Source organism: Lampetra planeri, chromosome 3 (genome assembly GCF_965212315.1).
Source record: "Lampetra planeri chromosome 3, kcLamPlan1.2.h2, whole genome shotgun sequence".
NCBI classification, from domain to species: domain Eukaryota; kingdom Metazoa; phylum Chordata; class Hyperoartia; order Petromyzontiformes; family Petromyzontidae; genus Lampetra; species Lampetra planeri.
The window spans coordinates 217,959-231,682 of NC_136109.1; the positions used below are offsets into that span (position 1 = coordinate 217,959).

Genomic DNA, 13,724 nt, shown 5'->3' on the forward strand with positions numbered 1-13,724 from the left:
GTTACAACGACAACACCCAAGGGCGCATGGACCTCGGGCGATTGGCTGCGGGAGCTGGTGGCAGGGATAACGGGAGCCACGTCGCTGGTGGAAGGCCAGGTGAACGGGCAGCGCACCCGGATCCTGTTGGACACGGGCGCCGTGGCCTCTCTCATGAGCGCCGCGCACTGCAGCCTGCTCGGGGTGGACGTGGGCTGCCTGCAGGCCCCGGATCGCGCGCTGCACACGGCAAGCGGAGCCGGGATGGGGTTGCTGGGGAAGGTCTCCCTCGAGGTCCGTCTAGGAAACCAGGTGTGCACACAGGAATTCTACGTTTCGAGTGTGTTGTGCCACGAGTGCATTGCAGGAACGGACCTCCTGGAAAAGTTGGGACTTAACGTACAGCCCCGGCAACGATGCGCTACGGTGGAGGGCAGCGGGGAGCGGATTCCGTTCCTAGGACAGGAGCCGAATCGCCCACGCTTCACACCCGTGGCCGCTACGCTGGTGTCGGCCGTCACCATCGGGCCTCTCGCCGAGATGCTGGTGCCAGTGGCAACCCTCTCCACCGACCCAACCCACCGACCATCGGGCGAGGTAATGCTGACTCCTCACCCGGAGTTGGCATCGCGATACGGGGTGGTAGGGTCAGCCACACTGGTAAACGCAGATGGGGGCCGGCTGTTTATACGTGTGTTTAACCCACACAGTACCCCGGCAATGATACGACGACGCACCCCGGTAGCCACCGTACACCCCCTGCACGCTCGCCACTCGAACGACTCGGTGTTCGCACTCTGGGCGGAGGACCCTGGCCGCCCCGAGGACAGCCAGGATCTGGCCTGGCGAGTCGGCCCGACCCCCCGAGCCGAGATTGTTCCCCTGCAGGATGCGCTACATGTGCCTTGGGCAGCCTTACCTAAGGGGGAGGCCGATCAGCTGCGCGGGTTATTGCGGGAGTACGCCGACGTGTTCAGTGAGCACGATTCGGACGTGGGCCGGACCGACCTGGTCAAGCACCAAATTGACACAGGTGCAGCCCGACCCATCAAACTCCCCGCATACCGAGTGGGCGCGCCTGAACGGACCCAGATCAAAGAGGCAGTCACGGATATGCTACGCGATAACATAATCCAGCCCTCCGCGAGCCCTTGGTCTGCCCCGGTGGTACTGGTAACGAAAAAGGACGGATCGACTCGGTTCTGCGTTGATTACCGAAAATTGAACGCAGTCACCCTCGGCGACGCTTTTCCCATCCCACGCATCGACGACACCTTCGACAGTCTCGCAGGAGCGCGGTATTTTTCCACCCTCGATCTGGCGTCCGGTTACTGGCAGGTGGAGATGACGGAGGAGGATCGGCCAAAAACAGCATTCACCACCCCGATGGGCCTGTTTGAGTTTCGAGTGTTGCCGTTCGGACTCACTAACGCGCCCGCGACGTTCCAGCGGTTGATGGAGTTGGTGATGCGGGGCTTGCAGTGGGAACAGTGCCTGATTTACCTGGACGACGTAATAGTGTTCAGTAGGTCGCTGTCCGAACACTGGTCCAGGCTGCGGGAAGTATTCCAGCGACTGCGAGCAGCCCATCTCAAGCTCAAGCCACGTAAGTGTTACATTGCGCAACGCGAGGTGGGGTACCTCGGACACCGAGTCAGCGAGGCAGGGGTGAGCACCGATCCCGAGAAGGTGCGTGCCGTAGTGGATTGGCCGCGGCCGAGGAACCTGACGGAGATCAGGTCATTCTTGGGACTCGCCACTTATTACCGTCGATTTGTAAAGGGATTCAGTGAGATTGCACGCCCCCTCACCCAACTCACCTCCCCTAAGAACCCCTATCAGTGGTCGGAGGCCTGCCAGACGGCTTTCACCACACTCAAAGACCACCTCACCCACACCCCCACCTTGGCTTTCCCAGATTTCACCACCGATTTTATTTTGGACACTGACGCCTGCAGCAGTGGGCTGGGCGCGGTGCTGTCGCAAGTGCAGGGTGGGACGGAGCGGGTCATCGCGTACGCCAGTCGGACCCTGAGCGGGGCCGAACTGAACTATTGTGTAACCCGTCAGGAACTGTATGCTGTAATTTTCGCGTGTAAACAGTTCCGACCGTACTTGTACGGCAGGAAATGTCGTGTGCGCACCGATCATTATGCACTGCAGTTCCTCCTTACATTCAAGGAACCGCGGGGGCAGATGGCTCGATGGCTGGCGCAGCTGCAGGAGTACAACCTGCAGATCGAGTACCGAGCGGGGCGGACACACGCGAACGCGGACGCCTTGTCAAGACGGCCCGCGGTGCGCGCTGAGACGAGGGAGGGAGACGCCTGCCCGTGCTTCACGGGGGGACGCTGCCGCCAGGCAGCAGAACCCAAGGAGCGCGCGGAAACTAAACTCCCCCCCCCGAGAGAGAGTGCAGTGTGCGCCACAGAGACCCTCGCAGGTGGCACTGAGGATCCCGTCGACCGCCCGGCAAGCGCGGGACCCGCGGCTCGGGACCCGATCGGACGGACCCAGGAGGACGTCGGCTGTGCCTTCCCGGGCCTAAACGACGAGCAGCTGAGACAGACCCAGCAGCGAGATCCGGATCTGGCGGCAGTGGAGGCGGCACTGCGGGAGGAAAAGAGCGCCCTACCAGGACCCTGGAGCGGTTTGTATGCCCGGTTGTGTGTACAGAACGGAGTGGTACGGGAGTTAACCGAGGCCGGCCAGCCGGGGTGTATCTGTGTTCCTGCCCAGGTGCGACCCCAGCTGCTACGACTGGTACACGACCACCCGCTCGGGGGCCATGATGGGGAACGGCGCACCCGGGAGACTCTGCGTCGCCAGTATCTCTGGCCTAAATTGGCGCAAGATGTGGCCGCCTGGGTGCAGGGCTGCCGGGCCTGTCAGCAGTGTGGGCAAAAGCCGGCGAGGTACCAGGTACCCCTGAGGCCGTTCCGAGTCAGTCGGACGAATCAGTTGGTCGGAATCGACCTGCAAGGGCCCTTTCCACGATCCCACCGGGGCAACCGATATATTCTTGTAGCGGTGGAGTACTTCACCCGCTACCCCGTGGCGGTGGCTATCCCGGATAAAACAGCCCTCGTAGTGGCCCGGGCCTTCGTGGAAAACTACGTACTTAAGTGCGGGATCCCCGAACGAGTCATTACCGACCAGGGTAGTGAATTCGAGGCCGAACTATTCCAGGCGCTGTGCCGAGAGTTCGGGATCCAGAAGGACCGAACCACGGCATATCACCCCCAGGCGAACGGGATGGTAGAGAGGATGAACCAGACTCTGGCCGGGAAGCTTAAACGCATGGCGGCCGCGAATCAACAGGACTGGGACGAACACCTCCCCTATGCCCTGTTCGCCTACACCACCGCCGTTCACACATCTACAGGACAGACCCCGTTCCTAATGATGTTTGGTCGCGAGTCTCGCCTGCCCGCAGATCTGCTGTTCGGTGTCCCTCCGCCGCAACGGGAGGAAGGGAGCCACCCCGTGGAGCACTTGCTGGAGACCCTGCGAGGGGCCAGGGGCCGAGCCTACCCGCACGGAGAGGCCGCGCACCAGCGGCAAGAGCAGGGCGCCCGACCCCGTATGGAGCCCCCCTTCTACACTGCGGGCTCCGAGGTGTGGCTGTACACTCCCCGCGTCGGTGCCGGACAGGTGGGGAAGCTGACCACCTACTGGCGAGGACCCTGGATTGTGAGACGGCAGATCTCACCATGGACGGTGCTGATTCAGGGAGGAGAGAGGGGCCGGGAGATGGTGGTCAACATCCGCCGACTGAAGCCGTGGCGAGCAGCCCCCGAGGGGGGGAGCCCCGCCGTCCAAGTACCCCGAAACCCCGGGGTCCCCCTACCCCCCGTGCCCGGGGGCCTCGCGCAGTATATGGGCCCCACGGAGCCCCGGGCTCCGAGGGGCCCCGGGCGGGGCCGGGGGCGACGAGGACGGCGACCCTTAAACCCCACCGCCTCTGAGTTTGTTCCCCAGCCCGCAGGTGCCAGAGACCGAGGGGAGCCGTTGGAATGGAGGAGGAGACCACCGCCGGAGCCCCAGGAGACGGAGCCGCCACCCCCGAGGCCAGCCACAAGGGCCGGGCGAATCCCGCGGACCCCGCGGCGATACCTCGTGGGGGCAACCCAGGCGAGGTGCTCCAGTCAACCCGGGACGGGGACTGGCACCCCGGGGGGCTATGTGGTGCCACAGCGACGGGGCCGCTCGGCCGAGCCAGGGAGCCGCCCGGCTTCCACCGCCGCACTGCCCCCCATCACCCCCCCCACATAAACACGCACCCGCACCCACGTAGGGCCTCGTGGTCGGGTCACCTACCCTGAGTTTTCACCCGAGGGCCCCCTAGGGGGGTTACCCCACGGTTTCTCAGGGCCAGGGAATTGGACAGGACCCTTCCCAGGCCAAGTAACACTGCGGCGCCGTGGGCGGATTTGAGATCGCACGACCACGGCGAGCTCAGAGAGCCCCGCAGTTAGAAACGCATACAAACACAAACACGGGTCAGCAAGGCAGATAGCTGGGATCAGGAACCGGGACGACTGATTGGTCGAAAGTTCAAAGGCCGGCGGGATCGCAAAAGAGCGGGAAATCCTAGGCTCAGGATTGGTCGAGAGACCAAGGCGGTCGGGACGGGGGCGCCTAGCCTTTGATGTGAATAGTTTAAAAGAAAACGCAGGGGCAGTAGGGAACTCTCTTCTTCTGGAGTTTGGACACGGGGTCAGCGACGAAGGAGTCATCGGGCGAGCCGCTAGATTGTCTGCAGGACGATCTGAGCGCCGCAAGGTCACCAAGGACTACAGACGGTATCGTGTTGCGCGCCTTACAACACCTCAGAGCGGAGGGTAGGATCCGTAGGAGAGGGTTAGTTCGGGGTAAGGACGAGTAGGAAAGCGGTTTAGCAGAGAGCGCAGCATAGAATAGGGCTACACGGCACCAGAGTGTGGGTTAGAAGCGCCTTGCTGTCCCGCACACACACACGGGTGGCTCGGTTGGTTAGCAAGGGCTAATAAAATCTCGAGCGTAGTAACAAAACCGTGTTGTTGGGTGTTTTTGGAACGTGGTATTAGCGTGCACTGCATTCGCGAGTGTGTGGTCGTTGTACGCATAAAGGCCGTGGTCTCTGTACGATTGTGCGGGTACGGAGGTGTGTGCGTTAACGCCCGGGGAGAGCACTTTTGGTGTGTTGGCGTGACTACGCAGCCGTGTGAGAGGAGAATCGTCCTTGTACGATATTTGTGTTGACGTGCACGCGCGAGTGGGGGAGGGGACGAGTCGTCGTGTCGGCGTGTGCCCCGCTTGCGTGCGCTCGTTACTTGCGTAAGCTCTCGGCGTGCGTAATCGGCGTGCCCAAGGTGCGCGATCGTAACGTGGGCGGCCAGCGCGGCGCAGAGCGGCGCAGGAGTGGGTATCGCGTGTGGAGCTGTATGCGTGTGTGCGCGCACGTTCACGACGTGTGTAACACAGGTGCGCGATCCTAACGTGAGTGGTCAGGGTTGGGTGAGTGCCGTGCAGAGCTGTGTGTGGGTGTGCGCGTGCGTGGTTATCCATGCCTGCTACGCGGACCCGCGGTGGAGGGGAACCCTCGGGTGACGGCTCCCACACCCTGGGTGAGGAGCCTAGCGGCGGTTCGCTTAGCAGCGGGGGGGCGATTGATGATGTTAGTCCGGCCGTTAGTATTATCGAGGGAGGGATCTCGGGGGCTAGCGACCCCCACATAACACGAATGAGTAATCATTGGAAAGATGTTATTAACCATGTAAAAATATTTAACTACACATATTTGTACCATCTTATTTGACAGGTAATATTATACTTTACCGAGTGTTGACATCCCCAGCGTTTACCAGTACTTTTATGCTTACTATCAGCTAACACTGGCCACAACCCTGAGCTGATGTGCTCATTTGTTCCCTTTTAGCCCCGACACCCCACGCCACTCCCCGGCAACCACATTCAGATATGCCCCCCCCCCCCTCTGCCCCCCCCTGATTTATTATTTAAATTATTATTTATATTATTTAAATTATGTATTATTATTGTTTTACCTACGTGACTTTACCGAAAAAACCTAAGAGTATGAATCATTGCAGTCACGAAAGCTTCAAATCTAGAACGAATGCAAGAATCATTCATTCCACGCGCATGTGAAGAGGAGTCGTAGAATGGTTTATGCACTTCTTTATACTGGTAGCAACGAAGTGGACCAGCCTACAATAGATTATATCGTCCGTCCGTCCGTCCGTGTAGCAACATCGCCACCCTATTGCAAACACTTGGCATGACCCTACAAAAACCTTTAGACTCTGTGATACTTTCCTGGCTAAACAAGTGTAACATTCCCTTATAATTCCCTAAGATAGCTTTTAATTAAAACATTTACATTAATGAGGTTTTCCTGGCTAAACACGTGTAACATTCCCTTATAATTCCCTGAGATAGCTTTTAATTAAAACTTTGAAATTAAATAAAAAAACTCACAGCACCCTAAAGCCTACAGCTAGGCCTAAAGCCTAGAACTGGGCCTCAAAGTCTGACTTCGTATCGTACCCCTGCGTGTGTGCAAGGGAGTTAATGTTTAACAATGTTACATTCCCTGATGCTTTTAAATATAAACATTTAAATTTAAAGCTTTTACATGAATAATAAAAACATTTAAATTAAAAATTAACTCTCGGCGGCCTAAAGCCTACAGCTAGGCCTCAAGCCTCGAACGCCTCAAACTCTCCCTTCGTATTGTTCCCCTGCGTGTGTGCAAGGGAGTTATGTTTAACAATGTTACATTCCCTGATGCTTTTAAATAGAAACATTTAAATTTAAAGCTTTTACATAAATTATAAAAACAGGTAAATTAAAAATTAACTCACGGCGCCCTAAAGCCTACAGCTAGGCCTAAAGCCTAGACCTAGGCCTCACACTCTCCCTTCGTATCGTCCGATTCAGTGTAGCAACATCGCCCCCTACTGCAAACACTTGGCAGGACCCTACAAAAACCTTTAGTCTCAGTGGGGCTTTCCTGGCTAAACAAGTGTAATAATACATTATGTTTATATTCTTTGGTTATTCGTTCCTACCAGCCCACCCCGCAGGGTCCTGTTTTCACCAACGCACAGCAATACTCGTTCCAAGACCAACCCCGGGCACACGTCCCACAGCCCCTTTTAACTCTTCAATCTCCGCTCCCAATACACATCCGCGTCCAGCACGCCTGCTCCGGGTGACGTCACTGCCCTTTAACCCCTGACACCCCCGTCCAGCTCTTTCCCGCGCGTGTGATTGGTGCGTGTTGTCGTGAGAGCGGAGATGTGTTTGCGTGGTGCGTGAGGGTGGCTCGCAGATCCCTTAAAGTGCTTGAACCATTCTCCGACTCCTCTTCATATGTAATCTGACCGCTCAAAAAGAGCGAGTTTTATTCTTTAAAAAACACGATACTTTCTTCCAATAGGCATCCCAATTTATTCTAAACCATGTTCCATGATTGATGCAATGTTGGAATGCTGCTCAAATACCGTTCCTAAATTAGACATAATAAAGGGTAACTGGAATGAGCAGAGCATTTGTTTAATTGCGAGCAATTTGGCACGAGGGCAACTCGACGACGGTGTCCTTATTAATAACAAAACCCCTGTGTACGACTGTCCGAGCTCTTTGCAAGCAAGTGGGTGGCTCTGAAAAGAGCCGTTGTTGTGGTGGTAGAGGCGGCGGCGCGTTCACTTCTTTGCCTGAGAGGTCTTCTTGGGCAGCAGCACGGCCTGGATGTTGGGCAGCACACCGCCCTGGGCGATAGTCACGCCGCCCATGAGCTTGTTGAGCTCCTCGTCGTTTCGCACGGCGAGCTGCAGGTGTCGGGGGATGATCCTCGTCTTCTTGTTGTCGCGGGCGGCATTGCCAGCCAGCTCGAGGATCTCGGCAGAAAGGTACTCGAGCACGGCGGCCAGGTAGACGGGTGCTCCAGCGCCGACCCGCTGGGCGTAATTGCCCTTGCGGAGCAGCCTGTGAACGCGACCCACGGGGAACTGCAAGCCGGCGCGGGAAGAGCGGGACTTTGCCTTGGCGCGAGATTTGCCACCGGTCTTGCCGCGTCCAGACATTGCTAAGGGACCTAGGATGCAAAAAGCAATAGAGACAAAGTACGAACGATTTGTGACGTTAACACGCACCACCGGAGCGTCTTTTATAGCGGAGACGAGGATCGTAGAGCGCGCCGCTGCTGATTGGCTCCTCTCGGTCGAGTCCCGCCCTCTCCTTGAGCCACCAATGAAAAGCCGGGACGCGAGGATTCGATGTTGACTTTAATTATTTTTATCCATATATATTTTTATGCGGACACGTATCTTAGGAATTAAACAATGCGATACACGTACTTAATAGGTTCACGTTTTAAGCATTATTGAGTTAATTTATGGGCACGTGCTGGCAAGTCAAACTTATAAGCGGATTCCGCAAATATCAATGTATTATTGATTATAATCATCATTTTGAGGGACCTCATTGGTTATAAGAAATCATTGTGATAGCCTTGAGCTCGTGATTGATCGCCCACGTGCCTATACGGTGTATATATATTCCTTTAACCGCCTGTTCGGGCAATGCCTAAAAATATATGTGCGTGAATAATTCAGTCTCTTAGTTTGCAAAATGTGAACTTCTTATCAGCTCGGGATTGAAACAACATCAACCAATATCTTTGGGTTTAATAGTTAATATATTTCACCAAAATAACCCTTTTGTTGTAGATTATGTAAACATGGTTTCACAACGCTTATATACAACACCAACGTGTGATGTTGAAAAATGAGCGGCGGGGTATATAAAATGAACTTCATTGTCGCTTACGCCTGACGACTCGTGAGAGCCGTGACCAGCAAACGAAGGTTTCCGGCACCCGAACTTTGAAGGACACACATGGAAGCTTTTTCATGCGTAAGTGGTGGCTCTGAAAAGAGCCTTTGTGTTGTGCTTTGAGGGCCGAGCTGGGCGTTCAAGCGCGCTCGCCACGAATGCGGCGGGCGAGCTGAATGTCCTTGGGCATGATGGTGACGCGCTTGGCGTGGATGGCGCACAGGTTGGTGTCCTCGAAGAGCGCGACAAGGTACGCTTCGCTGGCCTCCTGCAGAGCCATGACAGCGGAGCTCTGGAAGCGCAGGTCGGTCTTGAAGTCCTGCGCGATCTCCCTGACGAGGCGCTGGAAGGGCAGTTTGCGGATGAGCAGCTCGGTGGACTTCTGGTAGCGGCGGATCTCGCGCAGAGCGACGGTGCCGGGCCTGTAGCGGTGAGGCTTCTTGACGCCGCCCGTGGCCGGAGCGCTCTTTCGGGCCGCCTTGGTGGCGAGTTGCTTGCGTGGGGCCTTGCCGCCCGTGGACTTGCGAGCGGTCTGCTTGGTGCGAGCCATGGCTTGGTGTGGGCAAAGATTCTCACAAGCGGGGAGAAGGCGGCTTATGTAGCCCAGAGCGCGCGCTCACTGGTCAGCGGAGTCGTGACGTGCGAAGACGGGGAGCGTGCTGATTGGTTGGCAGCGTGCAATGATCTCGAGTCGTCAACTCTTCTTAATCAACAAAATGTTCAGTTTGGATCATTTCAGAATGCCGTATCACGATGCAGTAGTACCGTTTGAGCGCCGTCGATGTCTTTAACGGATGTTATTTTCTCAAGCAAACACCTTTCCGAAAACGACTTTACAGTGCTCTGCATGATCTAAATAAAGTGTGAAGAAACTGCACTTCATTGGAAACAGTAATACGTAAAAATGTCGGAAAGAGGTGATCACAGGGATAGATATCTATTCTCTTGGCATTGAGATGATGATCATCAATTATACTGCACGAGTCATCCATGCTAGGCGCTTACTTTTACATATATGTACACGTGCAAAATGTTAGTTCCTGCCCGAAAATACAACCACGAATTAAATATATTGCATTGCAAGGTTTTGGCGCCAAATATCCAATGTAATATCTGAATGGGCTGCAGATGAAATCAATGGACAAACAAGTCCAATAAATGCCTGCTGGTGAATATGATGTGCCATGAATATTGTTATCGCTTTTATTCACGTTGAAACAGGTCAAAATGCGATCGATCTCTCCATTTCAATGAGCGAACAATGTCCCCGCGTGAACCGGGACTTTGTTGGAAGTTTCGTTTTGTACTCCTGCTAGGACTGGTAATAGCAGGTTCGGAGAGGTGGGTGGCTCTGAAAAGAGCCTTTGTAATTAATGGTGGAGTCGAGGCTTCACTTGGAGCTTGTGTACTTGGTGACGGCCTTGGTGCCCTCCGACACGGCGTGCTTGGCCAGCTCGCCGGGGAGCAGCAGTCGCACTGCGGTCTGGATCTCCCGAGAGGTGATGGTGGAGCGTTTGTTGTAGTGCGCCAGGCGGGACGCCTCGGAAGCGATGCGCTCAAAGATGTCGTTGACGAACGAGTTCATGATGCTCATTGCCTTGGACGAGATGCCGGTATCGGGGTGCACCTGCTTCATCACCTTGTAGATGTAAATGGCGTAGCTCTCCTTCCTGCGGTGGCGTCGCTTCTTGCCATCCTTGCGCGTAGCCTTGGTCACAGCCTTCTTGGAGCCCTTCTTGGGAGCAGGAACCTTAGCCGGCCCAGCGCTCTTTGATGCGGGAGGATCGGGCATGTCGACGCGTCGTAGGCAGCTTCGGGTCAGTTCACAACAGACGGGAAGCGAATGTGGATGTCGGTCGCGCGTTGAGCTCCTTTTATAGGAGGCGAGATGCAAATCAGAGGATCGTAGTGCGCGGCGCTGCTGAGTGGCTCTTTTAGTACCATCCCTCTCCATCAGCCTCCAATGAGAAACGCGGACGCGATGTTCACTTTAATATAGTTTTTACTGCAAAAATGACTTGTGAATATAACACAATGTAATGTCCAAACATGTATATTAGTGAATTGCAGCCATGGCCATTGATTTTGTTTTTAAAAGGATGACTAGAAAACCCAATACAGTATATTGTGTTTTGAGTGTGGGTGTTTTTGTTTCTTACGAAGGATTGTTTCACAACTCGTCTAATACGGCACACGGGCGTTTTATGAACGCAATTTGGATAAATACAAGCGCTCGGTGGAGAAAAATAACTTCGCTGTTGTGCTGTACAGGTGGAGATTAGCGTTCCGGCACGCTACGTCAATTAGGACGAGTGTGCTGTAAGATTGTGGCGCCAAATGCTCTACGTAATATCGGAATCGGCTGCAGCTGGAAATTATTCACGCAAAAATACCAGAAATGGGTACTGTATTAATGCGTTCAAGAATTACGCCTTGTTAAATGTGACGTGTCGTGAATATCATGATTTCTTTCATTCATGTGGAAGCAGATGAAGATTCGCCAACTCAACAAGCAAACGTCCACCACGCTCACGAGGAATTGGCGCGCAATAACCCAGGACATGTGCTCCATTTAGAAAGTGTTTGGCAACACTGGCGCAAGCAGTTTCGAAGAGGTGGGTGGCTCTGAAAAGAGCCTTTGGGTTGGCTTAATGTGCGAGAGATGGGCGCTCAGCCTCCGAAGCCGTAGAGAGTGCGGCCCTGGCGCTTGAGGGCGTAGACCACGTCCATGGCGGTGACGGTCTTGCGCTTGGCGTGCTCCGTGTAGGTGACGGCGTCGCGGATGACGTTCTCAAGGAAGACCTTCAGGACGCCGCGGGTCTCCTCGTAGATGAGGCCCGAGATGCGCTTCACACCGCCGCGGCGAGCGAGGCGGCGGATGGCGGGCTTGGTGATGCCCTGGATGTTGTCGCGCAGCACCTTGCGATGGCGTTTTGCGCCTCCCTTGCCGAGCCCCTTACCGCCTTTACCGCGTCCAGACATTGCGACTACTTCTGACAAAGCACGCGAGAGACATGCGCGCTCAGCTTGCAGCAGCAGCCACCTTTATATTCGAAGCGTGGTGACGTCACCGACCACCCCTGCCCTCCGCGATGGCTCCGCCTTAAACCTTCGACATTTAACCTCTGTGACGAAGAAAACCCTCCACCGTCGTCAAAAACACTTCCGTGACATGTACAATATGCGACGTTTTGGGCAATGACCCTTCTTCGAAGCACTCTGTAATGATATTGGCACACCCGCAGCGAACGCGAGAGGAACGCAATCTGTTGCAAGATTGCACGTGGAGTGAATAATCGGTGTAAGGTCTTGTTTTCAAGTGAACAAGATGAACTAACTTTATAATCGTGTGAAGCTAAACGGCTTCCAACACAATAGTTGAGTGAACGTCACCAACTAGTTCTCCCAAAGTAAGAAAGACATTTATTTTAATAGAGAAGTTTAGATGGTGCACCGCAATGTTTACAAAACAAAAACAAAGTGAAAAGGCGAGAACGAGCGAATGAAGGCAAATTGAGTAAAGCTGTCTGGAATCAATACATTTTTAGACTAAATTCCATATTTGGCACCAGTAACATGATGACGGAATGAAGAGGTGCAACACATAATCAAAATTGGAGGTTCGTCAAGAATGCATCGATTTGAATCTGGATTTAGATTAGAATCGCCAGCGAGAATGCTGACGTCGCTGACATTACTCTGCACCCAGTTCGAGTGAGGGAGCTGCCACCCGCCCCGCCTGTGTTTATGATTACTGCTTTCGGGCTCGATTACTCCCATCACATCAATGCTTAAAACACATCGAGTGGGTAAAATGTTATACAGTTAATTTGGCGAATGTACGAAACTTATCCAATCTACACAAATCCTCACGATTGAACTGCACCAAGCGTCGAGCTCCTTGATCAGGGCCGAGTCAAGGCGAGCAACCATCGCCACGCCGTAAATGGGTTTGACTTACAGAATATGGCACGCATTCAACAGCAACGTAATACACTGCCATGTGTTAACGATGAACTAATTGAAGCGCAGCAGCACCTGGTTCACTTTTTTTAACTAAGTGGGTGGCTCTGAAAAGAGCCGTTGAGGTGGAGTGAATCGAGCATCGTCCGATCGGATTCACTTCTTTGGCGCAGTCTTCTTGGGCTTGGCCGCGGCCTTCTTGGGCTTGGCCACCTTGGGTTTGGCGGCCTTGGCCTTGACGGTCTTGGGCTTAGCGACCTTGGGCTTCGCAGCCTTGGGCTTGGCTGGGCTCTTCGCCACCTTCTTGGGCTTAACAGCCGACTTCACCTTTTTGGGGCTCTTGGCCGACTTGGCAGCCGCGGGCTTCTTTGCTTTCTTGGGAGACTTCTTGGGCGCGGTCTTCTTGGCTGCCGCGGGCTTCTTCACCTTCTTGGCTGCCGCGGGCTTTTTAGCTGCGGGCTTTGATGTTGACGACTTGGGCTTCGCCTTTGCGGCAGCCTTTTCCTTGTTGAGTTTGAAAGAGCCAGATGCACCGCTGCCCTTCACTTGCGCCACGGCGTCTTTGGCCACGAGCTTCTTGATGGCCAACTTCACGCGGGCATTGTTCTTCTCCACGTCGTATCCTCCGGCAGCAAGCGACTTTTTGAGCGCAGGAAGAGACACGCCGTTCCTCTCCTTGCTGCTGGCCAGAGCCTTGAGGATGAGCTCGGACACGCTGGGGCCGACCTTCTTGGACTTTGGAGCGGCGCGCTTCTTCTTGGGGCTTTTAGGCGCTGAAGTAGCCGCAGCTGGTGGTTGAGCAGGAGCAGTTTCCGCCATCTCAAAACGTCGCTTTTATCGCCTCGCCTCTTTGAAATCGAAATCAGCGCTCTCACGGATTCAAACCGAGCGTCCTCCAGGCCCGAGGTTATTATAGAAGCGGCGTACTGAATGCGGACGTC

At 54.8% G+C, this 13,724-nt stretch overlaps 4 protein-coding genes and 1 pseudogene across 5 annotated transcripts; all 5 read right to left on the reverse strand.

The window, feature by feature from the left end:
- Nucleotides 1-7,366: 7,366 nt before the first annotated feature.
- On the reverse strand, nt 7,367-8,240 carry LOC144735174 (histone H2A-like). Its single transcript, XM_078617626.1, has one exon. It carries the CDS (start codon nt 8,067-8,069, stop codon nt 7,689-7,691), a length of 381 nt encoding a protein of 126 aa, XP_078473752.1. The 5' UTR covers nt 8,070-8,240; the 3' UTR covers nt 7,367-7,688.
- Nucleotides 8,241-8,400: 160 nt separating this feature from the next.
- On the reverse strand, nt 8,401-9,870 carry LOC144735151 (histone H3). Its single transcript, XM_078617588.1, has one exon. It carries the CDS (start codon nt 9,368-9,370, stop codon nt 8,960-8,962), a length of 411 nt encoding a protein of 136 aa, XP_078473714.1. The 5' UTR covers nt 9,371-9,870; the 3' UTR covers nt 8,401-8,959.
- A 130-nt stretch (nt 9,871-10,000) lies between these two features.
- Nucleotides 10,001-10,677, reverse strand: LOC144735158 (histone H2B type 3-B). Its single transcript, XM_078617600.1, has one exon. The coding sequence runs from the start codon at nt 10,610-10,612 to the stop codon at nt 10,211-10,213; it is 402 nt and encodes a 133-aa protein (XP_078473726.1). The 5' UTR covers nt 10,613-10,677; the 3' UTR covers nt 10,001-10,210.
- Nucleotides 10,678-11,438: 761 nt separating this feature from the next.
- Nucleotides 11,439-11,851, reverse strand: LOC144735166 (histone H4). The gene has a single exon (XM_078617613.1). The coding sequence runs from the start codon at nt 11,800-11,802 to the stop codon at nt 11,491-11,493; it is 312 nt and encodes a 103-aa protein (XP_078473739.1). The 5' UTR covers nt 11,803-11,851; the 3' UTR covers nt 11,439-11,490.
- Nucleotides 11,852-12,226: 375 nt separating this feature from the next.
- On the reverse strand, nt 12,227-13,681 carry LOC144735142 (histone H1 pseudogene; annotated as a pseudogene). Its single transcript, XR_013588585.1, has one exon. The product of XR_013588585.1 is annotated as a histone H1 pseudogene (transcript).
- Nucleotides 13,682-13,724: the final 43 nt, after the last annotated feature.

Excerpts from the sequence above, each read along its gene's own strand:
- LOC144735174 (XM_078617626.1), bottom strand. The coding sequence starts at position 8,069 with ATGTCTGGACGCGGCAAGACCGGTGGCAAATCTCGCGCCAAGGCAAAG.
- LOC144735151 (XM_078617588.1), bottom strand. The coding sequence starts at position 9,370 with ATGGCTCGCACCAAGCAGACCGCTCGCAAGTCCACGGGCGGCAAGGCC.
- LOC144735158 (XM_078617600.1), bottom strand. The coding sequence starts at position 10,612 with ATGCCCGATCCTCCCGCATCAAAGAGCGCTGGGCCGGCTAAGGTTCCT.
- LOC144735166 (XM_078617613.1), bottom strand. The coding sequence starts at position 11,802 with ATGTCTGGACGCGGTAAAGGCGGTAAGGGGCTCGGCAAGGGAGGCGCA.